The following is a 27,479-nucleotide window of genomic DNA, read 5'->3' as shown; positions in this document are numbered from 1 at the left end:
CGACACCTTGACTAGTGCACTGCCAATCACTGTTATGAATTCTTTAGTGTACTTACGCAACTTGGCATTGACTGGACTCAGCTTAGGCCTCACAGCCTTAGTATCCCACAACTTGTTGAATGTCCTCTGGCTCACTATTGATTGACTCGCACCCGTGTCCAATTCTATCGGTACCGGCATACCGTTAAGTTTCACATTAATCATTATCGGTTGCCTCTTAGTTAGGAATAAATATAGTCCATACACTTCCTCCTTTGGTATCTCGGATTGCATATCCGGATCCACGCTATACTGGTCATAATCCTCCACGTGGTGTGTCGCAGCACTCTTGCTCAGTTGCGAAGAGCCTTTACAAATGTACAGTTTAAACCGACACTGATGAGGCCGATGATTGCCTCCACAACGCCAACACGGTGAAATCGGATTCATTCCCGTTGGCGGACTTTGGGCAGCCACAGTTTTTGCATACACAGTCGAGTAGGTCCTGCCATATGCAGCTCTGCCAAACGACGATACAATCTTGTTTACAGTACTTGTCAAGTTCCGATTTTTCAATGATATCTGCTTTAAGTTTTTGTCCGTCGTCATGCATGCCTGGGCAATCGTGATGGCCTTGCTCAAATCCAGCATTTCTGCTGCCAGTAGCTTACGCAGGATCACCTCGTGGTTGATGCCGATTACAAAGAAGTCCCGCAGCATGTCTCCCAACGCGTTTACGAACTTACATGGTCCAGCTAGATGACTTAGGTCGGCAATGATTTCCGACACAACCTGGCCCTCAGAATGAACGTGCTTGTAGAATCGATATCATGAGATGGTGCCTTCTTCTGGTTTCAGATGGTCAGGTACCAGAGCACATAATTCCTCATAGTCCTTGTCCATTGGACTTGCAGACGAGAGAAGATTCTTTATGAGTCCATAGATTTTCGGACCGCAAAGTGTGAGGAAGACCGCCCTGCACCTAACTGCGTTAGTGGGTTCCTCCATTTTGTTGACCACGAAGTACTGGTCCAGGCGAGCTACAAAATCTGCCCAGTCCTCTCCCTCCACAAATCTCTCCAGAATTCCAATTGTGCTCATTTTTGCATGCGAAGGTTCTTAAGTTCCCTCGTTGCCAAATGTTATGTATGTAATAACTCGATAGACTGAATACTGTAAACTAACACAAGTACAAACCTGGCTCTGCTTTATTAGGGCCCAAAGTGATTACATTACATGATGGCTTGCCTTTTATACCTGGGTCGCGCACACGTGCGTACAGGCCAATGACCTCCGACAGTGGCACCACCTGGTGGTTAGGAACCCCAAGCATACATACATGACACGTACAATTGAGGTTTTTAAAATAGAGATACTCAGGAAAGAATGGCATTAAGTAATATGGCGAGAAGGTAAGAAATTGGGATTCGGCTTAAAGCTGTCAATGGGCAGCAAAATGGCAAAGCATGCTGGTAGGACCGAATGGCCTTACACCTGTTCCTATATCCCAAATCATTGGACTGCTGTATTACCTGATTGCTGTCCACCTGGTACCCGTGCTTGAGTGCGAAGATCTTGCCTAGAGATATTGTAATGCCATATCCTACGATGGCCAAAGCGAAAGCATCTCCCAGGAGACTGGAGGCAATGCTGAAGTCAGGTGCAACTGGGGCTTGCAAGCTGTACGACACAAAAGGAAAAGAGGAAGCAGTGAGGACAATCAAATTCTCAGCTTTGTGTGACTTAAAGGACACGCTACTGCCCAACGCATCCTACAAAATGGTGGAAAACAAGCTAGCTTCATAAAAAAATCATTTTTGTGCAATTTGAAAATAGCCCTTAAGTTTGAACTCTAATATTTCACATTAACATTGCATGTAATGATCATGACATTAAATGGTCGGCTGTTCATGCAAAAATAATTCGTGGTGTAACAAACTGTAGCACTTTAGTTACTTCCTACTGCTAAAGGAACTTTTTTCCATAAGCTCCTGTGCCACATACTGGGATACTGTAACATAGGAACAAGATATATGTGTGATATATAAATTACAATCCGTGCTCCCAATGAAGGGCTGGACTCAGGGTTTTTCCTTTCTCTGATCGATACTCCCTTTGAGTGTGGATCCTTGCTCAAGGAGCAGGATTGGTGAATTTACCCTATGAGGAGCTGAGAAATATAGTAATTAAACAGAAAGGAAAACTAATTAAACCAAAGAAATGAATTCATGCTGGGGAATCAGTGACCCCTTGTAAGAAAGTATTTCACACTCAACTGACCCTTTCGGAATTTCTCCAACGACTTGTATTCCATATTTTCCGACTAGGTTAACATTCGCCGAAATCACGGTGGCAATTACTACCTATTTGAGAGTAGAACAGAAAATTAGCGAGGTCGGGTGTTATTTGAGCCTTGGTGCCCTCAAACCCACTGAAGGGGTCTTTTTTTCCCCACAAGCTCAGGTTAGCTGAATTGTTTCGTCACCAATTAGGTTCATTTTAAAAAAAATGTGGGAGTAGGAAGGAAGAGAAGGAAGTACAAAATTGATTTGAACACTAATATTTTACATCGCCATTTTTAACAAAATATTATCGGCATTAAAAATTGTAGTACTTTATTTTCTTCCTACTGTTTAGAAGGAGGGAGAATGAGAAGGAGACGGAGCAGAAGTGGAGAAGAGGGAGGAGGGAGAAGTAGCGGAGGAATTTTCCTGGTGCTGCCCCGAGGAATCCTGGATTGCCCGGGAGCAGCAAGTACCAGAAAATTAGGTGGGCGTAACACCAGGAAAATCTACCTCATTAATCCAACAGAAAACTATTGTATTTACCTCAATGAGTTCGATAGGTATTGGTATTGGCAACTTAGATTTGAAGTAGTCATTTATCACCTTCACTCCAAACATAGTGGACATGGCAAGAATACTGACAACCAGGGTGCCAATATTCGTCAAGTGCAGTGCATAGATCACATCGATTAAAGTCTGTAAGAGACAGAAGAGAAACATATGAACACACTCGATTCAAGGCAAATGATAGACAGGCCTGGGACTTGAATTCATAACCCGCTGACTGGGAGTAAAGCCCTCAACACTTTGATCTAAAGGAAATCCTGTCCCTTGAAGCACATGTTTTAAAAATAATATTTTTGTTTTGCATTGCTAGTTCATATACAGATGGTGAAGGTTAGTGTTAGGAACTGGAATATTTTCCCACTTTTCAAATCCAGCCCCAAAATAAGTTAGATGTAGGTTACACTGCCCCCAACTATGTACCTTTATTAAAATATTTATTCAGAGTCCTTCATGACATTAAAGCACATTTTTTCCAGAGTTGTATTTCTGAGTTACCTCCATTAGCACCCTGCAATACCTCACCTCATGCAGGCAGTGTGTGGAGGAACATCAGCTAACATCAAAATACAAAAACAGGGCCTCTTCCAATGGCTCAGCTGGTGAAAGAAAGTGAGCCAAACAGAAACAAAAGTTCCAGGTTCAAATTTTGGTCTGGGCTGTGTTAACAATCTCAGGCAGGGTGACAGGGATTCGATAATTCACTGAGCTTGGGAGGGGAGAATCAGCACCTGATTGGTATTCGGTCACCCATATGTGAACATTGAACTAGCACACAGCCGGGCTTAGCTGTGATGCCCCAAGATTGAACAGCCTGTGCATGCTCACTGTCAAAGCTCACACCCTGAATCATACAGCATAGAAGGAGGCCATTCGGCCCATCGTGCCTGTGCTAGCTCCAGAAAGAGCTATCTAACTAATCCCACTCTCTTGCTCTTTCCCCATAGCTCTGCAAATTGCCTCTTTTTAACTATATATCCAATTTCCTTTTGAAAATTATTACAGAATTTGCTTCCACTGCACTTTCAGGCAAAGCATTCCAGATCATTACAACTCTAAAACATCTCATCTCTGCCCTGGCTCTTTTGCCACGAAGAGTGTCTATGGGTGAGGCAGTAAAGGGAGCCCAGCACTCCTGTAACTGTATCCCAACACACCTTGACAAAAGGAGGGGGGAAATAGAGACACAAGAAAACTTATAAACAAATCTGGGCCAATTCAAACTCAATTTTATTTTAATGGTATAGGCCTTACACATAGAGTTGCATTTTCTCTTGTTTACCTTGAACTTCATCCTCAGATTTAAATTAACAGTTGACTTTTACAATGATAAAAATCAGTGCAATCACTTATGAAGGCATTTATGATTTTTTATCTCCTAACTAAAGTAGTTATTATGGGGGTTTGATTGCGTTGGTATGTCAGGTGCTTTTTTTCAGGAGTTGGCTGGGTATCTGATATGAGAAACCCATCACTAAATGTAAGTGTCTCCAAGTAATGCTGAAGGATTATCTGGAGCGGAGTGAGAAAACTCAGGAGTCCATGTGCTAGGTCTACCCACTAGGTAGTGACCCAGCCTAGCTGGCCAATCATTAACAATGCCTTGTACTGCTGGCTTATCTGGTTCAGATATCAGATCATTGAACCTATCAAAGAGAATTGGCTTGATTCAATGCCATATGTCTCATCTTGGAGCAAACTCAACACAAAGGTACTCGTCCTATCTCCTCCTGAACCGTGGTGTCATATTTGATCCTGAGATGAGCTCCCGACCACATATCTGCACCACCACCAAGAATGGCTATTTCGTTACCCGGAACGTCACCCGACACTGTTCCTGTCTCAGCTCATCTGCTGCTGAAACCTTCACCCATGCCTTTGTTATCTCGAGACTTCTCTATTCCAATGCACTCCTGGCCAGCCTCCCATGTTTTATCCCTGGTAAACTTGAGGTCATCCAAAACTCTGCTGCCGATGTCCTAACTCGCACGAAGTCCTGTTCACCCATCACCCCATGTGCTCGCTGACCTACATCGGCTCCGGGTTAAGCACGGCCTCGATTTCAAAATTCTCATTCTTGTTTTCAAATCCCTCCATGGCCTTGCCCCTCCTTATCTCTGTAATCTCCTTCACCCCACAACCCCCCTGAGATGTCTGTGTTCCTCTAATTCTGGCCTCTTGAGCATCCCCAATTTTAATCGCTCCACCATTGGTAATCGTGCCTTCAGCTGACCAGGCCCTAAGCTCTGGAATGCCCTCCGTAAACCTCTCTCTCCTCCTTTAAGATGCTCCTTAAAACCTACCCCTTTGACTAAGCTTTTGGTTATCTAGCCTAATATCTCCTTATGTGGCTTGGTGTCAAATTTTGTTTTATAATGCCTGTGAAGTGCCTTGGGATGTTTAAGGACATTAAAATCGCGATATAAATACAAGTTGTTGTTGTAGATAGTCAAGAGGCATGTGCTTCAATGAGCTGAAGATCATCCATTTCCATTCCAGCATAAAACCTTTATTGCTCTCAGCACTCCAGAAGTAGCAGCCAGATACGCTTTGGAACTCCCCGCTTGTTTTAACCAGTTTGAAATCAAAACAGCCTATTTATAGGCTATTAATACATAAACTCGGCTTTATATCCTGGAATGTAGAAGATTAAGGGATGATTTGATTGAGTTCTTTAGGGTTGATGAGGTAAGTAGAGCAAAACTTTTTTCCACTGGTGAGGGTGTCTAGGATAAGGAGACATAACCTTAAAATCAGAGCCAGGACATTGAGGAGAGAAGTTCGGAAACAATCCTTCACACAAGTGGTGGTAGAAGTGTGGAATTCTCTACCACAAAAAGCTGCTCGCTCAATCAATAATTTTAAATCTGAGATCGATAGATTTGTGCTATCCAAGGGTATTAAGGAATCTGGGGGGAGAAATTGGGGTCCTGTGCATCTACCGTTAGCGCCCCAGAAACTCCTACAAACAACTTTTCGCCCGGGCACGGCGCTGCTAATATCTCCTGCTAAGTTCGGTGGGAGTTTAGCAGCGGTGGTAACTTGTAGCTCCCTGCTCCGCTGCGCCAGTGGTGATGACATCATCACTGTGCGCAGTGTCCCATTTTCGCCCCGGAGCAAAAATTGTCCCGCACCCCCTGAAGCTGCGCCGGGTGATGACGGCGACAGTTCCAGAGGACGCGAAAGGGGGTGGTAAGAGGCTCGCGGGACGCTACTTAAAGGGGAGGTGTTGGCCATCTCGGAAATTAATGTCGTCATTTTCCCGAGCGCCCCGTTGGAGCTTTGAACCCGGGGTCACTGCCGCGATCTGGCAGCCCGGCACTCTGCTCGAGTGCCAGGCTGGTGGCACAGCACCCAGCTCCCCAGTGGTCCAGGTAAGACCCTGCAGAGTTGGCAGCTTGGGCCCTCTAATGAAGAGGAGAGCCCCTTCTATGAGTCAGCACTACGTGGCCAGTGCGTAGTGCTGCATCACGCCCCCTCTGCTTCTGCCCTGTTAGCACTCCAGTGAGGAAGTAGAGTGCCTTATTTTGTGCTCCACTTCCTCTCAGGGGTGGTAACCCCAATTTAGAGAGTGGGACGGGACTTCCACGCCTGGCGCAAAAAGTCTTGCCTCGCAGATATTACCGCCCCCAAATGGAGCGCAACGGAATTTGTCCCCCCGGAGTCAAGGCGGGTAAATGGAGTTAGGTTACAGAGCAGTCATGATCTCATTGAATGGCGGAATAGGTTCAAGGGGCTGAATGGCCTACTCTTGTTCTTATGTTTCTTTCAGATTACTTTTATCACTGTGGTGCTCATAATATAATCATGGGGCCATTTTGCAGCCTGCCTCCTCTTTTACCTGTGGCCCTTTGGGTGACCGTACTGGTGATTGAGTCTGCCTAGAAAAACAGTCAGATTATATGGTTTTCAATAATGAAGTATTGTTCTGCTTGGCTGTGCTCTGTGCCCTTTGTGAACTCTGTCAATAGAGAGCAGTTAAGTAGTTCACACTTTATCTTCTTGAAGGACTCACTTATGGTTGGTTGCCTCCCTCACAATGTTGAATGGGTTGGGTAAAGTCAACAATAAGACAAATATGATTGATTTCAACTTCTGGTGGTGCAGGAAGTGAGGGCTGATGCATCGGCTGCACTTTAAACACCCCACCAAATTAGAAAGGAGAGTCGGGTGGGATATATTTTGAATGGCCAATCAATTACCGTCCATTTACTGCCGCTATCAAAAGTTAAAATTGGCAACAGTTACACACAGTGTGGTTATAAGAACATAAGAATTAGTTGCAGTAGACCATACGGCCCCTCGAGCCTACTCAGCCATTCAATAAGATCATGGCTGATCTTCTAACTCAACTCCACTTTCCCAGCCGATCCCTTGATTCCACTCGAGTCCAAAAATCTATCTATCTGAATCTCCTCTGGGGCAGAGAATTCCAAAGATTCACAACCCTCTGAGTGAAGAAATTCCTCCTCGTCTCAATCTTAAATAGCCTACCCTCATCCTGAGACTGTGCCCCCTAGTTCTAGACACTCCATCCAGGGGAAACAACCTCTCAGCATATTTTGATGGTTTGAATGATTTTTTCTTCTTCATACCTCCTTATGTATATATTGACCAGTGTGTTATATATAGAAGCTGCATGTATTGAATACATAGGAACTTATGAAATAGGAGCAGGAGTAGGCCATTCAATAAGATCATGGCTGATCTGATCATGGAATCAGCTCCACTTCCCTGCCACTCCCCATAACCCTTTACTCCCTTATCGCTCAAAAATCTGTCCATCTCTGCCTTAATTATATTCAATGACCCAGCCGCCACAACTCTCTGGGGCAGAGAATTCCATAGATTTACAACCCTCTGAGAGAAGAAATTTCTCCTCATCTCAGTTTTAAATGGGCGGCTCCTTATTCTAAGACTATGAGGAGGGAGGTGGGTGGGGTGGCTTGACCCATCCACCTCCATGGAGGTGTGTGGGGGACCTGACCCATCCACCTCCATGGCACGAACCTGGTATTGCAGTACTTCCAGGAACGGTGCAGTGGCTCTAGGCCTTTTGGCTAAGAGCATTGGCGCAGAGTGATCCTTGAATGGGCCCAAGGTGACCTCTGGCGTTTGTGATTTGACAAAGAATTGGAACGATTGGCTACGAATTAAAAAAAAAAGACTATGTTCCCTAGTTTTAGTTCCCCCATGAGTGGAAATATCCTCTGTGCATCCACCTTGCCGAGCCCCCTCATTATCTTATAAGTTTCAATAAGATCACCTCTCATTCTTCTGAACTCCAATGTGTCTAGGCCCGACCTACTCAACCTATCCTCATAAGTCAACCTCCTCATCTCCAGAATCAACCTAGTGAACCTTCTCTGAACAGACTCCAATGCAAATATATCCTTCCTTAAATACAGAGACCAAAACAGTATGCAGTACTCCAGGTGTGGCTCACCAATACCCTGTACAGTTGTAGCAGGACTTGTCTGCTTTTATACTCTATCTCCCTTGCAATAAAGGCCAACATTCCATTTGCTTTCCTGATTACTTGCTGTACCTGCACACTAACTTTTTGTGTTTCATGCACAAGGACCCCCAGGTCTCTCTGTACTGCATATATATGTAGAACAGAATACTTTACAATAGTATGCAGACATTTTAGTTAACTGAGTAATATGTATTCATTCTGTTCTGTGCAATGGCTCCTACATGTTTAAAATGTTTGATTTGTATTCGCCAAGTCGCGTTCGCCCATCACCCCTGTGCTCGCTGGCCTACATCGACTTCCAATCCACCAAAGCTTCATTTTAAAAATTCTCATCCTTATTTTCAAATCCCTCCATGGCCTCGCCCCTCCATATCTCTGTAATCTCCTCCAGCCCCACAATCCCCCGAGAACTCCGCATTCCCCTAACTCTGTCCTCTGGTGCATCCCCCACTTTCTTTGCCCTACCATTGGCGGCTGTGCCTTCAGCCGTCTAGGTCCGAAGCTCTGAAATTCCCTCACTAAACCTCTGTGCCTCTCCATCTCTCTCTTCTCCTTTAAGATGCTGCTTAAAACCTATCCCTTTGACCAAGCGTTTGGTCATCTGTTCTAATATCTCCTTCTTTGGCTCGGGGTCAGATTTTGTCTAATTATGCTCCTGTGAAGTGCTTTGGGACTCTTTACAACGTTAAAGGTGTTATATAAATGCAAGTTGTTGTTGTTGTTGTTCCCCAGCATTGGAAATCACAATGGGAAGTAACACATAGAATATACGGCACAGAAACAAGCCATTCGGCCCAACTAATCCATGCCGGTATTTATGACTCAAGCCTCCTCCCGTCTTTCCTCATCTAAATCCAACAGCATAACCCTCTATTCCCTTCTCCCTCATATGCTTGTCTAGCCTCCCCTTAAATGCATCTATACTATGGGGTACTGAAGTTGCATGTTCAGCCATGAACTCATTGAATGGCGGTGCAGGCTAGAAGGGCCGAATGGCCTACTCCTGCACCTATTTTCTATGTTTCTATGTTTCTATTCGCTTCAACTGCTCCCTCTGTTCGCAAGTTCCACATTTTCACCATCTTTGGGTAAAGAAATTTCTTCTGAATTCCCTATTGGATGTTTTGGTGACTATCTTATATTGATGGCCTCTCGTTATGCTCTTCCCCACAAGTGGAAACACTCTTTCTCTGTATCCACTCTATCAAAACCTTTCATCATTTTAAAGACCTCTTTTAAGTCACCCCTCAGCCTTCTTTTTTCAAGAGAAAAGAAACCCAGCCTGTTCATCCTTTCTTGATATGTATACCCTCGCATTTCTGGTATCATCCTTGTAAATCTTCTCTGCACCCTCTCCAGTGCCTCTATCTCCTTTTTATAATATGGTGACCAGAACTGTACACAGTACTCTAAGTGTAGTCTAAGCAAAGTTTGATACAAGTTTAGCATAATTTCCCTACTTTTCAATTCTATGGGCCCAAGTTTCGGCCTCAGTTGCTCCTGATTTTTTGGAGCAACTGGTGTAGAACGGAGCATCTTAGAAATTCAAATTCTCTGTATTTAGTTTGCTCCAGTTCTAGTCAGTTAGAACAGTTTCACTTTGGAACAGAATTTTTTTTTCAAAGGGGGCGTGTCCGGCCACTTATGCCTGTTTTCAAAGTTTCGGCAGTGAAAACTTATTCCAAACTAACTTAGAATGCTTGAAAAAACCTTGTCTACACTTTAGAAAATGAGGCGTAGGTTACAAGTCAGGCGTAGGGAATCGGGGGGGGGGGGGTGTTTAAAGGGAAGTTTACAAACATTAAACACTTCAGTTTTACAAATAAAGAGTCATCATCAATAATAAATGATAAAAACATCAATAAATCAACCAATAAATCAATCAAAAAAAATTAATAAGAAATAATTTTTTTTTAAATTAATAAATAAAACATTTTCTACTTACCGACTGCAGCACCGGGAGCCCTCCAACAGCGTGCTGGGATTCCCCCCCCCCCCCCTCCCAGTGTGTCTGTGTCAGTGTCTCTATCTCTCTGTCTGTCAGTGTCTGTGTTTCTGACAGTGAGGGGAGGGGGAGGAGGAGGGTAGAGGGAGAGAGGGGGAGAGCAGAGGGAGGGGAGGGATGGGGGAGGGATGGGGAGGGAGGGATGGGGGAGGGGGAGGGAAGGGGGAGAAGGGGGAGGGAAGGGGGGAGAGAAGGGGGGAGGAGAAGGGGAAGGGGGGAGGAGAAAGGGAAGGGGAGAGGAGAAGGGGAAGGGGGGAGGAGAAGGGGAAGGGGGAGGAGAAGGGGAAGGGGGGAAGGGGGGAGGAGAAGGGGAAGGGGGAGGAGAAGGGGAAGGGGAGGAGAAGGGGAAGGGGGGAGGAGAAGGGGAAGGGGGAGGAGAAGGGGAAGGGGGGAGGAGAAGAGGAAGGGGGAGGAGAAGGGGAAGGGGAGGGAGGAGAAGGGGAAGGGGGAGGAGAAGGGGAAGGGAGGGGAGGAGAAGGGGAAGGGGGGAGAGGAGAAGGGGAAAGGGGGGAGAGGAGAAGGGGGAAGGGAAGGGGGGGAATGAGAAGGGGGAAAGGAGAAGGGGGAAAAGGAGAAGGAGGTGAAGGGGGGAAAGGAGAAGAGGAGGGAAAGGAGAAGGGGGGGTGGAGGCTGAATGGGCCGAGCCCAAGACTTCGGGCAGGGCCCGTCCCCAGCATCAGATTTACAGGTAGGTGGCATTGGGTCGGGTCGGGTCCGGGGTCCGGGGTCGGGAGCGCGGATCGGGTCAGGGTCGGGAGCGCGGGTCGGGGTCGGGAGTGCGGATCGGGTCGGGGGGGCGGAGGGAGGTCGGTTCGGTTCGGAGGGAGGGAGGGAGGTCAGGTCGGGTGGGGGGGGGAGCGCGGGTCGGCTTGGGTCGGGTCGGGTCGGGTCCGGTTGGGGTGGGGGGGGCGGGTCGGTTCAGTTGGGTCGGGGGGGAGGGAGGGAGGGAGAGGGAGGTCAGGTCGGGTGGGGGGGTGGGAATGGAGCGCAGGTCGGGTCCAGTCCGGGAGGTCGGGTCCGGTCCGGGGGCGGGGAGGGGTGGGGGAAGCGGGAGTCGGGTCGGTGTCGGGGTCGGTCCAGTCCGGGGGCGGGGCGGGAGGGGGGTGGGGGAAGCGGGAGTCGAGTCGGGTCGGGAGGAAGCAGGAGCTGGGCATGGGAGGCAGCCTTATGCACGCAGCCCTAGCGAGGTCATTCGACCAGGGCTAGGGGCTGCGTGCTTCGGGCCCCTCCCATACAGTTTTGGGCGCCTGGAGCTACTGCACATGCGCGGCCACTGTAGCGTGCATGTGCAGAGGTCCCGGCACTGTTTTCAGCGCAGGGACCTAGCTCCGTCGCCCACAGCTCATGCTGCGCCGCACCTGACTCCAGAGGACTAGCAGGGAACCGGAGAATCTGTAAGTTTTTTTTAGGCGCACTTTGTGGCGCGAAAAACGGGCGTCCAGGTCGGGGCTGCGCCGTTCTAGGCGTGGCCCGAAACTTGGGCCCTATATCTCTAGAAATAAACCCAAGTGCTTGGTTTGCTTTTTTTATGGCCTTGCTAACCTGTGTCGCAACTTTTAGTGACTTATGTATGTGGACTCCGAGATCCCTTTGCTCCTCTACCCCACCCAGACTCGTAACCGCCAAGAAATAAGTGATTTCCCTATTCTTCCTACCAAAATGTAATACCTCACATTTATCTGTGTTGAACTTTATTTACTAATTATATGCTCATTCTGCAAGTTTATTAATGTCCACCAGTAATTTGTTGCAGTTTTTCTCAGGATTGACTCCCCTCCCCGCACCCCTCCAATTTGGTATAATCCGCAAATTTAGAAATTCTGTTTTTGATTCCAAAGTCTAAATCGTTAATATAAATTGTGAACAACAGTGGTCCCAGCACTGATCCTTGTGGAATACCATTACCCACTTTCTTACCCCGACTCTCTGCTTTCTGTCTTGAAGCCAGCTAGTTATCAATTCTACTACTTGTCCCCTGACTCTGCATTCTCTGACCTTGTTCATCAGTCTATTATGGAGTTACTATTACATTGTGGGCCACCCTGACTTGCGAGAGGACATCACCACAGGTCAGAAGGATAAAAAAGCCACTACAACTTCCAGCGCGTGCTGCTCCAAGTGTGCGACGACTTCGAGGTGGATGACTGGGTGATGTCTTCAAAACCCAGGTCACCATTTGGAGCGTGGGCAAAAACATCGCAGTGCCCAAGTACAGAGGAGCGGGAAGGTCGGGGCGGATGAGCGGCGAGAGATCGTGGCGGAGGTGCGGCGAATGTTTGAGGCGGAGAAGCGGCGAGTGATCGAGGCGGAAATGAGTCAAATGATCGGTTTGGAGGAGCGGTGAGAGATCGTGGCTGAGATTCGGTGAGTGATTGTGGCGGAGGTGCAGCGAATGTTTTGTGGCAGAGGAGTGGCAAGAGATTGTGGCAAAGGTGCGGTGAATGTTTATGGCGGAGGAACGGCGAGAAATCGTGGTGGTGCGGCAGATGGAGTACGGGGCCCAGAAGAGCAGAGGGCCCAGGGGCAGCATGGGTCAGCCCACACTGCGATATGTGTGCACAATAGGTCCGTGCAGCAGAGCAGGTCTCCAGTCATCCTGGTTAACCCTTGCCACTGGATAAAGGCCTAGCTCTGTCAAGCCCGTGTGGTGGCTGATGTGCAATGGTCACCACATGTTAAAAAAATCCACACACAGGCATCTTCCATCCCTGAAGTTCACAACTGGAATATTGGGTCCTTCATTGAAACATCTGAAAACTCATCCTTTTTGGTGTGGAAGCAAGTCATCCTCGTTCGACGGACCGCTTATGATGACAATGATTATGGAGTACCTTATCGAAGACCTTTTGAAAATCTGGATAAATTATATCTACTGCATTACCATTGTCTACTCTCTGTTACCTCTTCAAAAAATTCAATGAGGTTGGTCAAGCAAGATTATCCCTTTTGAAATCCATGCTTGTTATATTTTTTGTTTCTAGATGTTCTTTTATTTCTCCTTTAGTTGGGATTCCATTAATATTCCTACCACTGGTGTTAAGCTGACTGTCTATAATTCCCTAGACATGTTCTATCCCCTTTCTTGAATACAGGTATTATGTTAGCTATCCACCAGTCCTCTGTCACAGGTGGGGCAGATAGTTGTTGAGGGAAGGGTGTTGAGGATTGGTTTACCGCACGCTCTTTCCGCTGCCTGCACTTGTTTTCTGCATGTTCTCGGCAATGAGGTGCTCAGCGCAAAGGAAACGGTACAAGGACATCCTCAAAGCCTCCCTGATAAAGTGCAACATCCCCACTGACACCTGGGAGTCCCTGGCCAGAGATTGCCCTAAGTGGAGGAAATGCATCCAGGAGGGCGCTGAGCACCTCAAGTCCATCGCCGAGAGCATGCAGAAAACAAGCGCAGGCAGCGGAAAGAGCGTGCAGCAAACCTGTCCCACCCACCCTTTCCCTCAACGACTATCTGTCCCACCTGTAACAGAGTCTGTGGTTCTCTTATTGGACTGTTCAGCCACCTAAGAACTCATGTTAAGATAGGAAGCAAGTCCTCCTCGATTCCGAGGGATTGTCTATGATGATGTTACTACACCTTTTTCTAATGAACTATTAAATATGTGTAATAATGCCTCTGCTATCTCATCCCTAGGTTCTTTTAAAATACATCGGGATCAGGGGTTTTATCCTCTTTGAGTTTATTTCATATATCCCCTCTTTTTTATTTTAAATGCACTTATCCCATTACTAATCTCATCCTCCAATGTCATGTCCACCTGTTCTATCTCCCAAGTAAATTGTGAAGCAAAATAATTATTTAATACTTCTGCCATCTCTCTATAGTTACTTGTCCTGTCTATCCCTTAATGGCCCTGTTCCCATCCCAACCTTCCTTTTTTTATTAATGTGCCTGTCAAATCATAGAATCATAGAAATTTACAGCACGGAAGGAGGCCCATCATGTCCACGCCGGTGAACAAAGAGCTATCCAGCCTAATTCCATTTTGCAGCTCTTTGTCCGTAGCCCTGTAGGTTACGACACTACAAGTGCACATCCAAATACTTCTTCCTCGCTGCCATGCTCCACCTCACAGTCGACAAGCTCCTCGCGGAGTGGAACTAAACTACAGAACCAGTGGGAATCTGTTCAACCTGCGTCGTCTCCAGGCCAGGTCCAAGACCACCCCAACCTCCGTCGTCGAGCTACAGAACGTGGACAACGCCTGCGTCTGCGCACATACAGAGGCTGAACTCCAGGACATAGTCGACGTATTTACTGAGGCGTACGAAAGCATGGGCCTTACGCTAAACATCAGTAAGACAAAGGTCCTCTACCAGCCTGTCCTCGCCGCACAGCACTGCACCCCAGTCATCAAAATCTACGGCGTGGCCCTGGACAATGTGGACCACTTCCCTTATCTCGGGAGCCTCCTATCAACAAGAGCAGACATTGACGACGAGATCCAATGCCACCTCCAGTACGCCAGTGCAGCCTTCGGCCGCCTGAGGAAAAGAGTGTTTGAAGACAAGGACCTCAAAACTGTCACCAAGCTCATGGTCTACAGGGCCGTAGTAATACCTGCCCTCCTGTATGGCTCAGAAACATGGACCATGTACAGTAGACACCTCAAGTTGCTGGAGAAATACCACCGACGATGTCTCCGCAAGATCCCACAAATCCCCTGGGAGGACAGTTGCACCAACGTTAGTGTCCTCGACCAGGCCAACATCCCCAGCATTGAAGCACTGACCATACTTGATCAGCTCCGTTGGGCAGGCCACATAGTTTGCATGCCAGACGCGAGACTCCCAAAGTAAGCGCTCTACTCGGAACTCCTTCACGGTAAACGAGCCAAAGGTGAGTAGCGGAAACGTTACAAGAACACCCTCAAAGGCTCCTTGATAAAGTGCAACATCCCCACTGACACCTGGGAATCCCTGGCCAAAGACCACCCTAAGTGGAGGAAGTGCATCCGGGAGGGCGCTGAGCTCCTCGAGGCTCGTCATCGAGAGTATGCAGAAATCAAGCTCAGGCAGCGGAAAGAGCGTGTGGCAAACCAGACTCCACCCCCCCTGCCACCTTTCCCTCAACAACTATCTGTCCCACCTGTAACAGAGACTGTGGTTCTCGTATTGGACTGTACAGCTACATAAAAACTCATGCTCAGAGTTTCCGAGGGACTGCCGATGATGACGACGATGATGAAATGTGATGACTGTTTCTGCCTCTACCACTCTTTCAGGCAGTGAGTTCCAGACCCCCACCACCCTCTGGGTGAAGAAATTTCCCCCCAAATCCCCTCCAAACCTCCTACCAATTGCTTTAAATCTATGGTTGTTGACCCCTCAGCTAAGGGAAACAGGTCTGTCCTATCCACTCTATCTAGGCCCCTCATAATTTTATACATCTCAATAAGGTCTCCCCTCAGCCTCCTCTGTTCCAAAGAAAACAAATCCAGCCATCTTTCCTCATAGCTAAACTCCTCCAGTCCAGGCAAAATATTTTACTATTTTGTTTTATATTACATGACAGTAATCTGATGCTGTAGTTCAGAACTCCACCAGTAGTCACCAATTCATATCTCACGTTACATAAAGCCACCTGTTACTCACATAGATTAGTGCAAGGGGTCCATTCTTTCTGGGAACCGGGATGCCAAACACATACTTCAGCTGTGACACCAGTACATGGACTGCTGCGCCAGTTGTATAACCTCGCACGAGAGGGTCAGACAGGTACGTGACAACAAATCCGAACCGTATCGCTCCCAGCAGGATCTGCACAATTGGAAGAAAAAACGAGTTATCGACACAATAAGATTGCTTCTATCCCTGTGGTGCGTATGGTGCAACCTTGGGGCCATTTTGCAGGTTGTCTCCACTTTATCTGTTGCCCTTGACAGAGTTAGGTATGCCGGTGATTGAGTCCATCTGGAGGAACAGCCAGATGACAAGGTTTTCGTTAATGAATAACTATTGTTACTCATTGCTGTGCTGCATGACCTTAGTGAGCACTGGCAATTGAGAGCCATCAAGTATTTATCTTGCTGATGGTCTCATTTATAGTTGCTCACCTCCCTTATGATATTGAATGGGTTGAGTAAAGTCCATGATAAGACAAATAGGACGGATTTTAACTTTCGGCAGTGGTGGAAAACAGCAGGTAGTGGATTGGCCGGCCATTATGCACCATCCCGTTATGCACCCCGCCCAACATTCCTTTCCATCGAAAGTTATTCCCTCTCCATTTTGCTTTCTAGTCAAAGAAGACAAGACAATATAATATATGGGAGGCAGGGTTAACATGTCTCTTGTATAATAAGTAGAAGGATCCCAATAAAATAAAACAAATTCATATAAGTATTGAATCTGTTCTTTGTTTTGCTGTGAGGGACATGCCTGATCTCACCTGGCCCACAGTGTTATAATGTTTGGAAATTGTGGGTGTTTACCCACACTCTATTGTTCTGTCATGAGCGTTCCTGAGAGGACCTCTCCCTCACGACAAACAATATTAGTAAATGACACTGCTTCTAAACAGAGAAACATCGAAAGGAGCAGTAGTAGGACATTCGGCCCTTCAAGCCTGCACTGCCATTCAACATGATCATGGCTGATCCTCTATCTCAACACCATATTCTCGCTTTCTCCCCATACCCCTTGATGCCTTTTGTGTCTAGAAATATATCTATCTCCTTCTTAAATATATTCAGTGACTTGGCCTCCACAGCCTTCTGTGGTAGAAAATTCCACAGGTTCACCACCCTCTGAGTGAAGAAATTTCTCCTTCAGTCGTAAATTTCCTACCCCGTATCCTGAGACTGTGACCCCTTGTTCTAGACTTCCAGCAGGGGAAATATCCTCCCCACATCCAGTCTGTCCAGCCCCATCAGAATTTTATATGTTTCAATGAGATCCCCTCTCATTCTTCTAAACTCTCATGAATTTAGGCCGAATCAACCCAATCTCTCCTCCTGCCATCCCAGGAATCAGTCTGGTGAACCTTTGCTGCATTCCATCTATGGCAAGTATAAGGTAAGGAGACCAAAACTGCACACAATACTCCAGGTGTGGTCTCACCTGTCTGATATCCGTTGGTGGAGTGGTCATTATGCCCTTTAGGAAGACTGAATGACATGGTTACTTTTCTTGTGAAACAGCTGATTAGGTGACAGCAACTCTTCGATGGATCATGAAATGGAAAGTATTTTGTTGGTGTTTTTTTTTTAGTTCTATTTTTCACTCTCCCTCCCTTTAGGTCTTATTATTCAACACACAATTTCTGATGGCGAGGCTTCTATGCTGTTCAACAAATAGATGGAAGAGACAAGAGACAGATCTGGGACCCATTAGTTTCTCAGAATTAATACGACCGTAGCATCTAAAAGTTCAACGGGAGAACAGGAACCAGGGTGCTAGTTAAAACACAAAGTGCTGATAGAGTCTTGGTTAATGAGTGGTGAGGAAGAAAGAGGGTTAAATGAATAATGACATGCTATAATGGGGATGAGTAGTGGGGTGGGTTGGTGGACAGATATTGAGTTGTGAGCTCAGAATAAAGATGGAATGTACTTCCTGTACTGTATGCACCTGTGGGTATGCTCACATGTTTGTAGAGCTGTTGCATTGTGAGTGGCTTAGCCAGTCACACGATGTTCACAAGACTCAATAAAACCACAGCCAGTTGGGTCTAAGTTATCTACAATGAGGTGTGCAGTTGTGAGCCTAGTGGATAAACTGGTAATGTGTAGTGTGATTGTTAAACCTTTGTTAATAAACCAACTAGTTCTTATTAGCAATGTGTTGCTATGAATTCTTAAGAAAAGAACCCATGAAACAAATACATTCACTTCCTTTGACACAATCCCTTTTGAATCCTGAAAAACAGTAAGCTACAATTTCTTTTCTGGACTGCATGCAAGCCCAGTTGCTAATAGATGTCAATTTGTTAACATGTTGCAACCCTTAATCCTGTCTCTTCCACCCCTCCTTCCCCAAATGAGTACCAGCTCTTATCTTTCTCATGGCAAATAAATGAACTCACTTGAAAGATCCCGCAAAGGAAGGTAACCATGGCTGCCACTTTCACCCTCATTAAATCTCGTGCCTCCGTGTCGATGTTGATCGTTCCATTTGTGTTATTTAGAAAACCAATCTGAAAATCCTCATCCGGGGCCAATCTCTCAGTGATGGTCCCCAACATAACGCTCAGTACTGCGAAGGAACCTGCAGAAGGGCAGAATTGGACAAACACGGAGTCATTCTATAAGCATTAATTTACAGAAAACATTCTAAACTAGATCATAGGCTAGTTATTCCCTTTACTTTTGCCCACCCAGGAACATCACCCTGCACGGAATGATATAGCATCACCTTGCACTGAGTGACAGAGCATTACCTTCCACAGTGCACTGAAGCATCACCCTGTATGCAATGATAAAGAATCACCCAAGTGTCAGCTGTGGCTCAGTGGCTCTGAGTCAGAAGGTTGTGGATTCAAATCCTACTCCAGGGACTTGAGCACATAAATTTAGGCTGACTCTCCAAAGCAGTGCTGAGGGAGTGCTACACTGTTGGAGTTGCCATCTTTCAGATGAGATGTTAAACCGAGGCACCGCTTGCTCTCTCAATGAATGTAAAACATCTTATGGCACTATTCAAAGAAGAGCAACGCTAATATTTATCCCTCAATCAACATAACAAAAACAGATTATCTGGTCATTATCACATTGCTGTTTGTGGGAAATGGCTGTGTGCAAATTGACTGCCGCGTTACCCAAATTACAACTGTGACTACACTCCAAAGTACTTCATTGGCTGTAAAGTGCTTTGTGGTGGCCGTGAAAGGTGCTATATAAATGTAAGTCTTTCTTTATATGGAATGATAAAACATCACCCTGCACATGACCTATCTTAGCAAGTTACGGCATGGAGTTGAATAAGTTATGTATCCTATATGCAGTGATTGTGTATGTGTGGTGTGCAAAGCAATATTAGAAGCTGCCTAGATAGCATAGTATGATTGGTGAGCACATGAACTGGAGTGATGAGAGTACAAGAGTGTATGAGCACTGTCCCCTATGGAGCATCTAAAGATGGAGCTGCATGAGAAGTATGAGCAGTGTTCTGGACAGTGTGAGTCAGCGACAATACAAAGAGAACATGAGCAGCTTTGTAGAAGGAGTGGCATGAACAGGCCCTTAGATGGAGTGATGTGAGGAGATGGTTGAGCAGTATACAAAGCATCGGTAGACCATGGAGTATAAGAAGCAACAGGAGAAGCAGTGTTCCACCTGGAGCGGGTACGTGAGACTTGCACAACAACATGGGAAGGCTGATATTAAGCAGGGCCTCACTCAGATAAGAACACAAGAAATTAGAGCAGGAGTTGGCCCTATAGCCTCTTGTGCCTACTCCGCCATTCAATAAGATCATGGCTGATCATCGACCTCATTGAACTTTCCGTCCTGATCTCAATATCCCTTGTTTCCCCTAGACTCTATCTATCTCAACCTTGAATATATTCAGAGACTCAGCATCCACAGCTCTCTGGGGCAGAGAATATCAAAGATTCACAATCCTTTGAGTGAAGAAATTCCTCCTCATCTCTATCTTAAATGGCCTACCCCTTATCCTGAGACTGTGCCCCTTAGTTCTAGACACTCCAGCCAGGAGAAACAACCTCTCAGCATCTACCCTCTCAATCCCCTTCAGAATCTTGTATGTTTCAATGAGATTACCTCTCATTCTTCTAAACACCAGAGAGTATAGGCCCAATCTACACCATCTCTCATCATAAGACAGCCCTCTGATCCCGGGAATCAATCTAGTGAACCTCCGTTGCACCGCCTCCAAGGCAAGTATATCCTTCCTTAGATGAAGAGACCAAAAATAGTGACCTTCTAAATTACTGAATAATCACTTCCAAACTTTAACAGATATACATGAATTGGCCCAGTTACAAATGTGGGAAGCATAAAAATTGATTCCACAAACTATATGGGATAAATGGGTCATTTTCTGGTTGGCAAACAGTGACTAGTGGGGTGTCGCAGGGATCGGTGCTGGGTCCTTAACTATTTACAATCTATATTAATGACTTGGATGAAGGGACCGAGTGTAATGTAGCCAAGTTTGCTGATGATACAAAGATGGGTGGGAAAGAAAATTGTGAGGAGGACACAAAAAATCTGCAAAGGGATATAGACAGGCTAAGAGAGTGGGCAAAAATTTGGCAGATGGAGTATAATGTGAGAAAATGTGAGGTAATCCACTTTGGCAGAAATAATAGAAAAGCAAATTATAATTTAAAAGGAGAAAAATTGCAAAGTACTGCAGTACAGAAGGATCTGGGGGTCCTTGTGCATGAAACACAAAAATGTAGTATGCAGGTACAGCAAGTAATCAGACAGGCAAATGGAATGTTGGCCTTTATTGCAAGGGGGATAGAGTATAAAAGCAGAGAAGTCCTGCTACAACTGCACAGGGTATTGGTGAGGCCACAGCTGGAGTACTGCGTATAGTTTTGGTCTCCGTATTTAAGGAAGGATCTACTTGTATTGGAAGCTGTTCAGAGAAGGTTCACTAGGTTGATTCCGGAGATGAGGGGGCTGACTTATGAGGATAGGTTGAGTAGGTTGGGCCGAGACACATTGGAGTTCAGAGGAATGAGAGGTGATCTTATTGAAACTTATAAGATAATGAGGGGGCTCGACAAGGTGGATGCACAGAGGATATTTCCACTCATAGGGGAAACTAAAACTAGGGGGCATAGCCTTAGAATAAGGGGCCGCCCATTTAAAACTGAGATGAGGAGAAATTTCTTCTCTCAGAAGGTTGTAAATCTGTGGCATTCTCTGCCACAGAGAGCTGTGGAGGCTGGGTCATTGAATATATTTAAGGCGGAGACAGACAGATTTTTGAGTGATAAGGGAACGTTATGGGGAGCGGGCAGGGAAGTGGAGCTGAGTCCATGATCAGATCAGCCATGATCTTATTGAATGGCCGAGCAGGCTCGAGGGGCCAAATGGCTTACTCCTGCTCCTATTTCTTATGTTCTTTAGAATGCACCTTTAGAAGAATCACTCTAATATAGGAGCAGGAAGGCTGAGTCATGGGCTCTTCGCCCCGATGAAGGAAGCCATTTATTAGTGAGTAGCTTCTGGTGGCCAAATTAAAGGAACTTGGGAAAGGGGGAATAAAGTCTAAGAATCAAGTACTGCATTGTCAAAAGAGGAAGGCTACAGAGCTTACCTACTGAAACATGTCTGGATGTTCCGAATATAAAGTACATAAGCACAGGGAAGAAGGACGTATAGAGTCCAAACACAGGGGGAACAGCTGCCAAAAGTGCATATGCCATACCTGCAAAACAAAATATAAATTAAATTCACATTCATAAACCAGACTATTTATTTCCTAATGTAATTTCAGATGTTTAGAAAGTATTACATCACTCATGACCAAAAATGGCTGACTATTGCCTTATTTTAATGTCCCATCTTCTTCAGGTATCCTGGCGCCTCTTCCCAGTAGGAGGCGATGACTGTGGCGAGATGACCTCTTATCAGATCCCTTTTGGGATTACCCTTGATGGATTACTTGCCACAGCTTCTGATTTTACTCATTCCTCTTTCCCTATGGGCATATGGCTGGACTCCACTCAGTGGGCAGATTCCCTTCTGCAGTTATGCTGGCTCTCCAGTTAGGCACCCCATCCCAATAATCATCGCTGTTAATGGAACTGAATATGGGATGTAGCATATAGTGTGCAGCCAAAGCGATACCGCCTGTATTGTGCTTCTTCCCAATTACGCCAGCGTTCTGCAAAACATTTTACCAACTCTTTAACCCAGTAAGTATTTAGTGTAGCTCCATCCAATTTTGCTTTCGACCACATATCTGCAGCATAACTAAGACGACCTATTTCCACCTCCGTAACATCACTCGTCTCTGCTCCTGCCTCAGCTCATCCACTGCTGAAGCCCTCATCCATGCCTTTTTACTTCGAGACCTGACTATTCCAACGCACTCCTGGCTGGCCTCCCACATTCTACCCTACGTAAACTAGAGGTGATCCAAAACTCGGCTGCCCGTATCCTAACTCACAAGTCTCACTCACCCATTACCCCTGTGCTCGCTGACCTACATTGGCTCCTGGCTAAGCAACGCCTCGATTTCAAAATTCTCATCCTTGTTTTCAAATCCCCCTCCCTGTCTCTGTAATCTCCTTCAGCTTCACAACGCCCCCCCCACCTCCTCACCCCCCACCCGAAGAGATGTTTGCGCTCCTCTAATTCTGCCCTCTTGAACATCCCTGATTATAATCGCTCAACCATTGGCGGCCGTGACTTCTGTTGCTCAGGCCGTAAACTGTGGAACTCCCTGCCTAAACCTCTCCGCCTCTCCACCTCTCTTTCCTCCTTCAAGACGCTCCTTAAAACCTACCTCTTTGACCTAGCTTTTGGTCATCTGCGCTAATTTCTCCTTATGTGGCTCGGTGTCAAATTTTTGATCTCATAATCCTCCTGTGAAGCACCTTTGGATGTTTCACTACTTTAAAGGCGCTATATAAATACAAGTTGTTGCTGCTGTTGTCCGAAGCATTCTGAAATAACGTGTTCGAGAGTCTCATGCGGTCGTAACAGGGGCAGCAATTGCCTTTGCATGGTGTTTGTAAAAGATAAAGTGCTCACTCTGTGGCAACTGCACGATTCCGACACTGAATCCGGAGCAGATATCGCCCATCAGCCATTCTCGGAAGGGATATTTGGGCAACCAGCGGAGGATCGGGACGAACTTGAACAGCAAGGCTTTGGCTTTGGGGCCTGAACAGCTGGAAAAAAAGGTTGTTCAGTCAGTGTTAGCACAAGAACGCAAGAACTAGGAGCAGGAGTAGGTCATTCGGCCCCTCGAGCCTGCTCTGCCATTCAATAAGATCATGGCTGATCTTCTACCTCAACTCCACTATCGCCATATCCCTTGATTTCCTTAATATTCAAAAATCTATTGATCTCTGCCTTAAACATACTCAACGACTGAGCATCCACAAGCCCTCTGGGGTAGACAATTCCAAAGATTCACCACCCTCTGAGTGAAAAGATTTCTCTTCATCTCAGTTCTAACTGGCCAATCCCTTATTCTGAGACCATGACCCCTGGTTCTCGACTCCCCAGCCAGGAGAAACATCCTCCCTGCATTGTATGTTTCAATAAGATCACCTCTCATTCTTCTAAACTCAAGAGAATATAGGCCTAGTTTACTCAATCTCTCCTCATAGGACAATCCCCCAGAGCAGAGTGCAGATGAGATTGTTTTAAGTGGACATTTTTAATCACCTGGAGACAAGCCAAAGATTCGTTTGAAACGCATTAGAGCCTCTAGCAATGAAACTTCCAAATCTCAAGCACAATTTTTTTAGTCAATTCATGGAATGTGGGCGTCATTAGCATTTATTACCCATCACTAATTGTCCTCGAGAAGGTGGTGGTGAGCCACCTTCTTGAACCGCTGCATTTCGAGTTACTTCTTTAGAGCGGTTTGGTACAACTAAGTAGCTTGCTGGGCCATTTCAGAGGGCAGTTAAGAGTCAACCACATTGTTGTGGGTTTGGACCAGGTAAGGATGGCAGAGTTGCTTCCCTAGTGAACCAAATGTTTTTTTTAACGACAATCTGGTAGTTTCCTGGGACTAGACTTTCCATTATTATGCAGATCGCCCAACAATGGGCGTTATTTCCAGCGAGGCATTTATTATGGATCTTGAGATTACCGGATTATCGTCCATTTTCAAAACCCGTAGTTTCCATTTTATAAAATGGACGTTAGCGGGAGTGATGTGAAATGGGCGTTAGGGGTAAATTTTTTGCCCTTCTGCCGTAAAATGTCGGAGTCCATAGCAACACCATGGCAATGGTTTTTTCCCACATTTCAGGAGGTCAGGGGTCATCAATACATGCGCAGAAGAGGAGAGAGAGAGAGAGAGCAGAGAGGAACAGAAAGCGCGTGTGTCTTTCTTGTCCGGTTCTTTGTCATTTGTTTGGCTGTTGTGGGAGGTAGGAAAAATATTTTGGAGGAGTAAGAAGAATTGAGAGTACTATGTAGTTTGTTTACACCGAAATTTGGGGGAAAAAAAAAAGGCATGGAGGAGGCGAGATAGCACAATGTGGAGGGGGACGAGGCTAGTGACAGCAGTGAAGTAGGAGCGGAAGTCGAAGTGGGAGGACGAAAACGAGCTCGGAGATTCTCCGACGAGGCAAATGCTGCCCTCCTGCAGAAGGTGGAGTCACGTTGGGGGTCAATTGACCCGGGGTCAACGTGGGAAGCCCACCCTGAAGGTTTATCAGAAAATTTGGACCAAGATAGCTGAGGTGGTCTCGTTGGCGACGCACGAGGTGCATGAGGGCAACCAGTACCGCAAGCGCTGGAACGACCTTGTCAGATCCAGCAGAGTAAGTATTACATTTATTTACATTTACTTATATATTTATATAATTGGAATTGTAAGTGTAATGAGTAAATAAATTCAGGTCTGATATATTGCAGTTAGACCAGGAATGTTTAACTCAAATCTTACGTTTACAGTGTACGTCTTTAGGTTAATAATGATAATAATAATGATAACATCTATTGGTTATGTGTTGTATCAGTATATGTGACAGTACCTAGCAATGATCAGACGCAATCATCTTATGCCATGTCGTGCTGTTGTTACCTTTGGCAGAAGAAGCTTTCGAAGAATAGGGCCGAGCAGCGGTGCACGGGTCCAGCCCAGCAGTGATGTGTGAGCTGACCGACCTAGAGGAGCGGGCTCTGGCACTAGGAGGGATCCACCCTCGGTCAACCACGCGTGCAGCAGCAGAACCAGATGTTATGCCACGTGAGTAAAGTAAACACCACTGCGTGATGTAAAGTCAATAAATGCCACACCCACTCATATCCGAACAATATATGATAGATAATTGATGAAAGTGTAATGATGGGCTCATGAAAATCATTGTAATGCAGAATTTGGTTATGTTCATTAAATGTGATATCTGTGATTAATTTGATAGCCTAAGTGCTGTTCTTGTACATATGCTGTGTGTAGCGTTTGAATCCCCCTGTGACCCGAGCACCCACTTCTCCTCTAATGACCTGATTTATATTTTGTAGCTCCGTCAAGAGCACCATCACAGACAACATCACCGAGGCAAGGTGTGGATCCGGTGTCGGTGGTGGATCGTACATCTGGTGGTCAGGAGCCCCAATTCTTGCCCACTGAGCTGCAGGGTGCCCTCTCCACTGACAACAGTGAGGAGTTGGAGGAGCCTGCAGCAACAACCTCCATGTCAACTACACCGATGACATTTAGTGCTCTTGCGGTCATGTCCTCCCCCACCGTGGAGGTAGTGGGCCCAAGCATTTTGCCGCAGGGCACCCCAAGTGTCTCCATGCTGGCGATAACCCTGCAGAGGTTGCTTCGGCACAGCAGGACTACTCCACGATCGGCAGAGCTCAACAGGGACATGGTTAATTTGTCGAGGAGGAATGTTAACACAGGTCAGCAGGTCCTCCAGACAATGGGGGGCATATCCCAACAGCTGGCCAAAATATCCACAACCATGACGCAGAACATGCCACAGATGGCGGTGGCCTTGGAGATGATAGGCAGGAACACTGGTGCCAGAGGGCGACGAGTGGTCCCGGAATGCGGCCCTGAAACCCAAGGTGTCACACCCCCCTTGCCAATGACATATGAGAGCCAGGAGGAAGCTCTTGCTTCTGGCTCGGAGGATGTTCCCTCCTCTGGACTATCCTCTCTAGCATCCGGCCAGCCAGCGGTTCTGCCATCATCCCCCCCCCCCCCAATGAAGCAGTGCCTGAGAAGCACTTTGGCAAGTCGGCTTGCAGTCAGGAGGGGAAGGGGAAGGGGCAGAAGTGGAGAGAAGATGCGGGGGGCGGGGGGGGGTAGGAATGTTGGGAGGTTAGCGGGGAGGGAGAGGGGGTATTTATCTTTTTGCATTTGTGTTCTCTGTGTTTGTAGTCTTTTTGGAAATGTTAAAATTTTAATAAATGATAAATGTTATAAATTTGTGGTGGGGGTGGGGTGTTTTGTACAGTTATCCGTATGAATTAATACACATATTATCATTAAATTTATATTCTTTATCATAACATTGTTGCACATTTTCTCAGATAAGATCGCTTCTCCCGGTAAGTGCGTCGGGTGTAAGTTCTCGTCCTCCTCAGTCTGCCACCTCTTTGATTGGGCACATAATGCTCTTCAATATACCTTCTGCCATCTCTAGTCTGCAGCATGGGCGTAGTCATCAAGACAGGCTGAGAAATTACAGACCCCATTATAATGACTATCAGTATTATACCTATTATTCACAAACAATAAATTTAGCTACTAAAACAAATAAAAGAAATTAAATTTGTCCACAGTATGATAAAATGTTTGTTCAAATGTTCAAACCACCTTAACATAACTCGAGACTACATCAAAACTCCCCAGAAGTTGAAGCAGCCTTTTATATGAAAAGTCCTCCGATTTACAAAATGGCGTCCATACCGCTGGGTTAAGGTCAGGTGAGAGCAACTTTTTCTCAGCTTGTGTTTCAGCGAGCGATGTTGTCGGCAATATGTGGGCGAGATGCCAAAAGTAACGCTCGGCGATATTATGGGCGTTAGTTTCGGCTATTCTGACCTTTACAGCAAAAAAAAATGGGCAGGCGGTATTATTAATTCTCGGCGTTAACTAAATGCCGAAAGTAACGCTGGGCGATAAGTGAGCGATAAATGGGCGTTAGTTTCCATTTTTTGGCAAAATGGGCGATATCTGGGCGGTATACCTTATCTCAGCATTAAAATGGACTTTAAGTCGGCGGTAGCGATGCTAAACTAATGGAAAGTCTAGCCCCTGGTCATCATTACTGATACTAGCTTTCTATTCCAGATTTATTTAATTAAATTTAAATCACAGCTGCCATAGAATTTGAACTCAGTTTTCTGGATTACTAGTCCAGTAACATTACCAATATGCTACCGTACCCAATCAACTGAATTGTATACCAATAAAAAAAACAATAGGATATTAAAGCTGCCCCTATTGAGGTTAGTTTATATACCAAACCAAAGATAAAAACAACCAGCAAGCAGAAGGAGTGATGGTAATTCCTTCCCTATTGGAG

At 46.0% G+C, this 27,479-nt stretch overlaps 1 protein-coding gene across 1 annotated transcript in view; it reads right to left on the bottom strand.

Annotated features, from left to right (window-relative positions):
- Positions 1-27,479, bottom strand: part of slc26a6 (solute carrier family 26 member 6) — a 154,136-nt gene that overhangs the window by 53,034 nt on the left and 73,623 nt on the right. Inside the window, exons 3-9 of the mRNA XM_070894916.1 lie at positions 23,002-23,141; positions 21,560-21,670; positions 18,351-18,532; positions 15,920-16,084; positions 2,808-2,960; positions 2,260-2,342; positions 1,512-1,659 (exon numbers count right to left, since the gene is read on the bottom strand). Of these exons, the coding sequence (XP_070751017.1) occupies positions 1,512-1,659; positions 2,260-2,342; positions 2,808-2,960; positions 15,920-16,084; positions 18,351-18,532; positions 21,560-21,670; positions 23,002-23,141 (982 nt within the window). The remainder of the gene's footprint in view (positions 1-1,511; positions 1,660-2,259; positions 2,343-2,807; positions 2,961-15,919; positions 16,085-18,350; positions 18,533-21,559; positions 21,671-23,001; positions 23,142-27,479) is intronic.

The sequence above is a fragment of the Pristiophorus japonicus genome, chromosome 12 (genome assembly GCF_044704955.1).
Source record: "Pristiophorus japonicus isolate sPriJap1 chromosome 12, sPriJap1.hap1, whole genome shotgun sequence".
Lineage (NCBI taxonomy): Eukaryota > Metazoa > Chordata > Chondrichthyes > Pristiophoridae > Pristiophorus > Pristiophorus japonicus.
The sequence above is the reverse complement of the archived record's forward strand: the minus strand, read 5'-3'. Positions and strand labels throughout refer to the sequence as shown.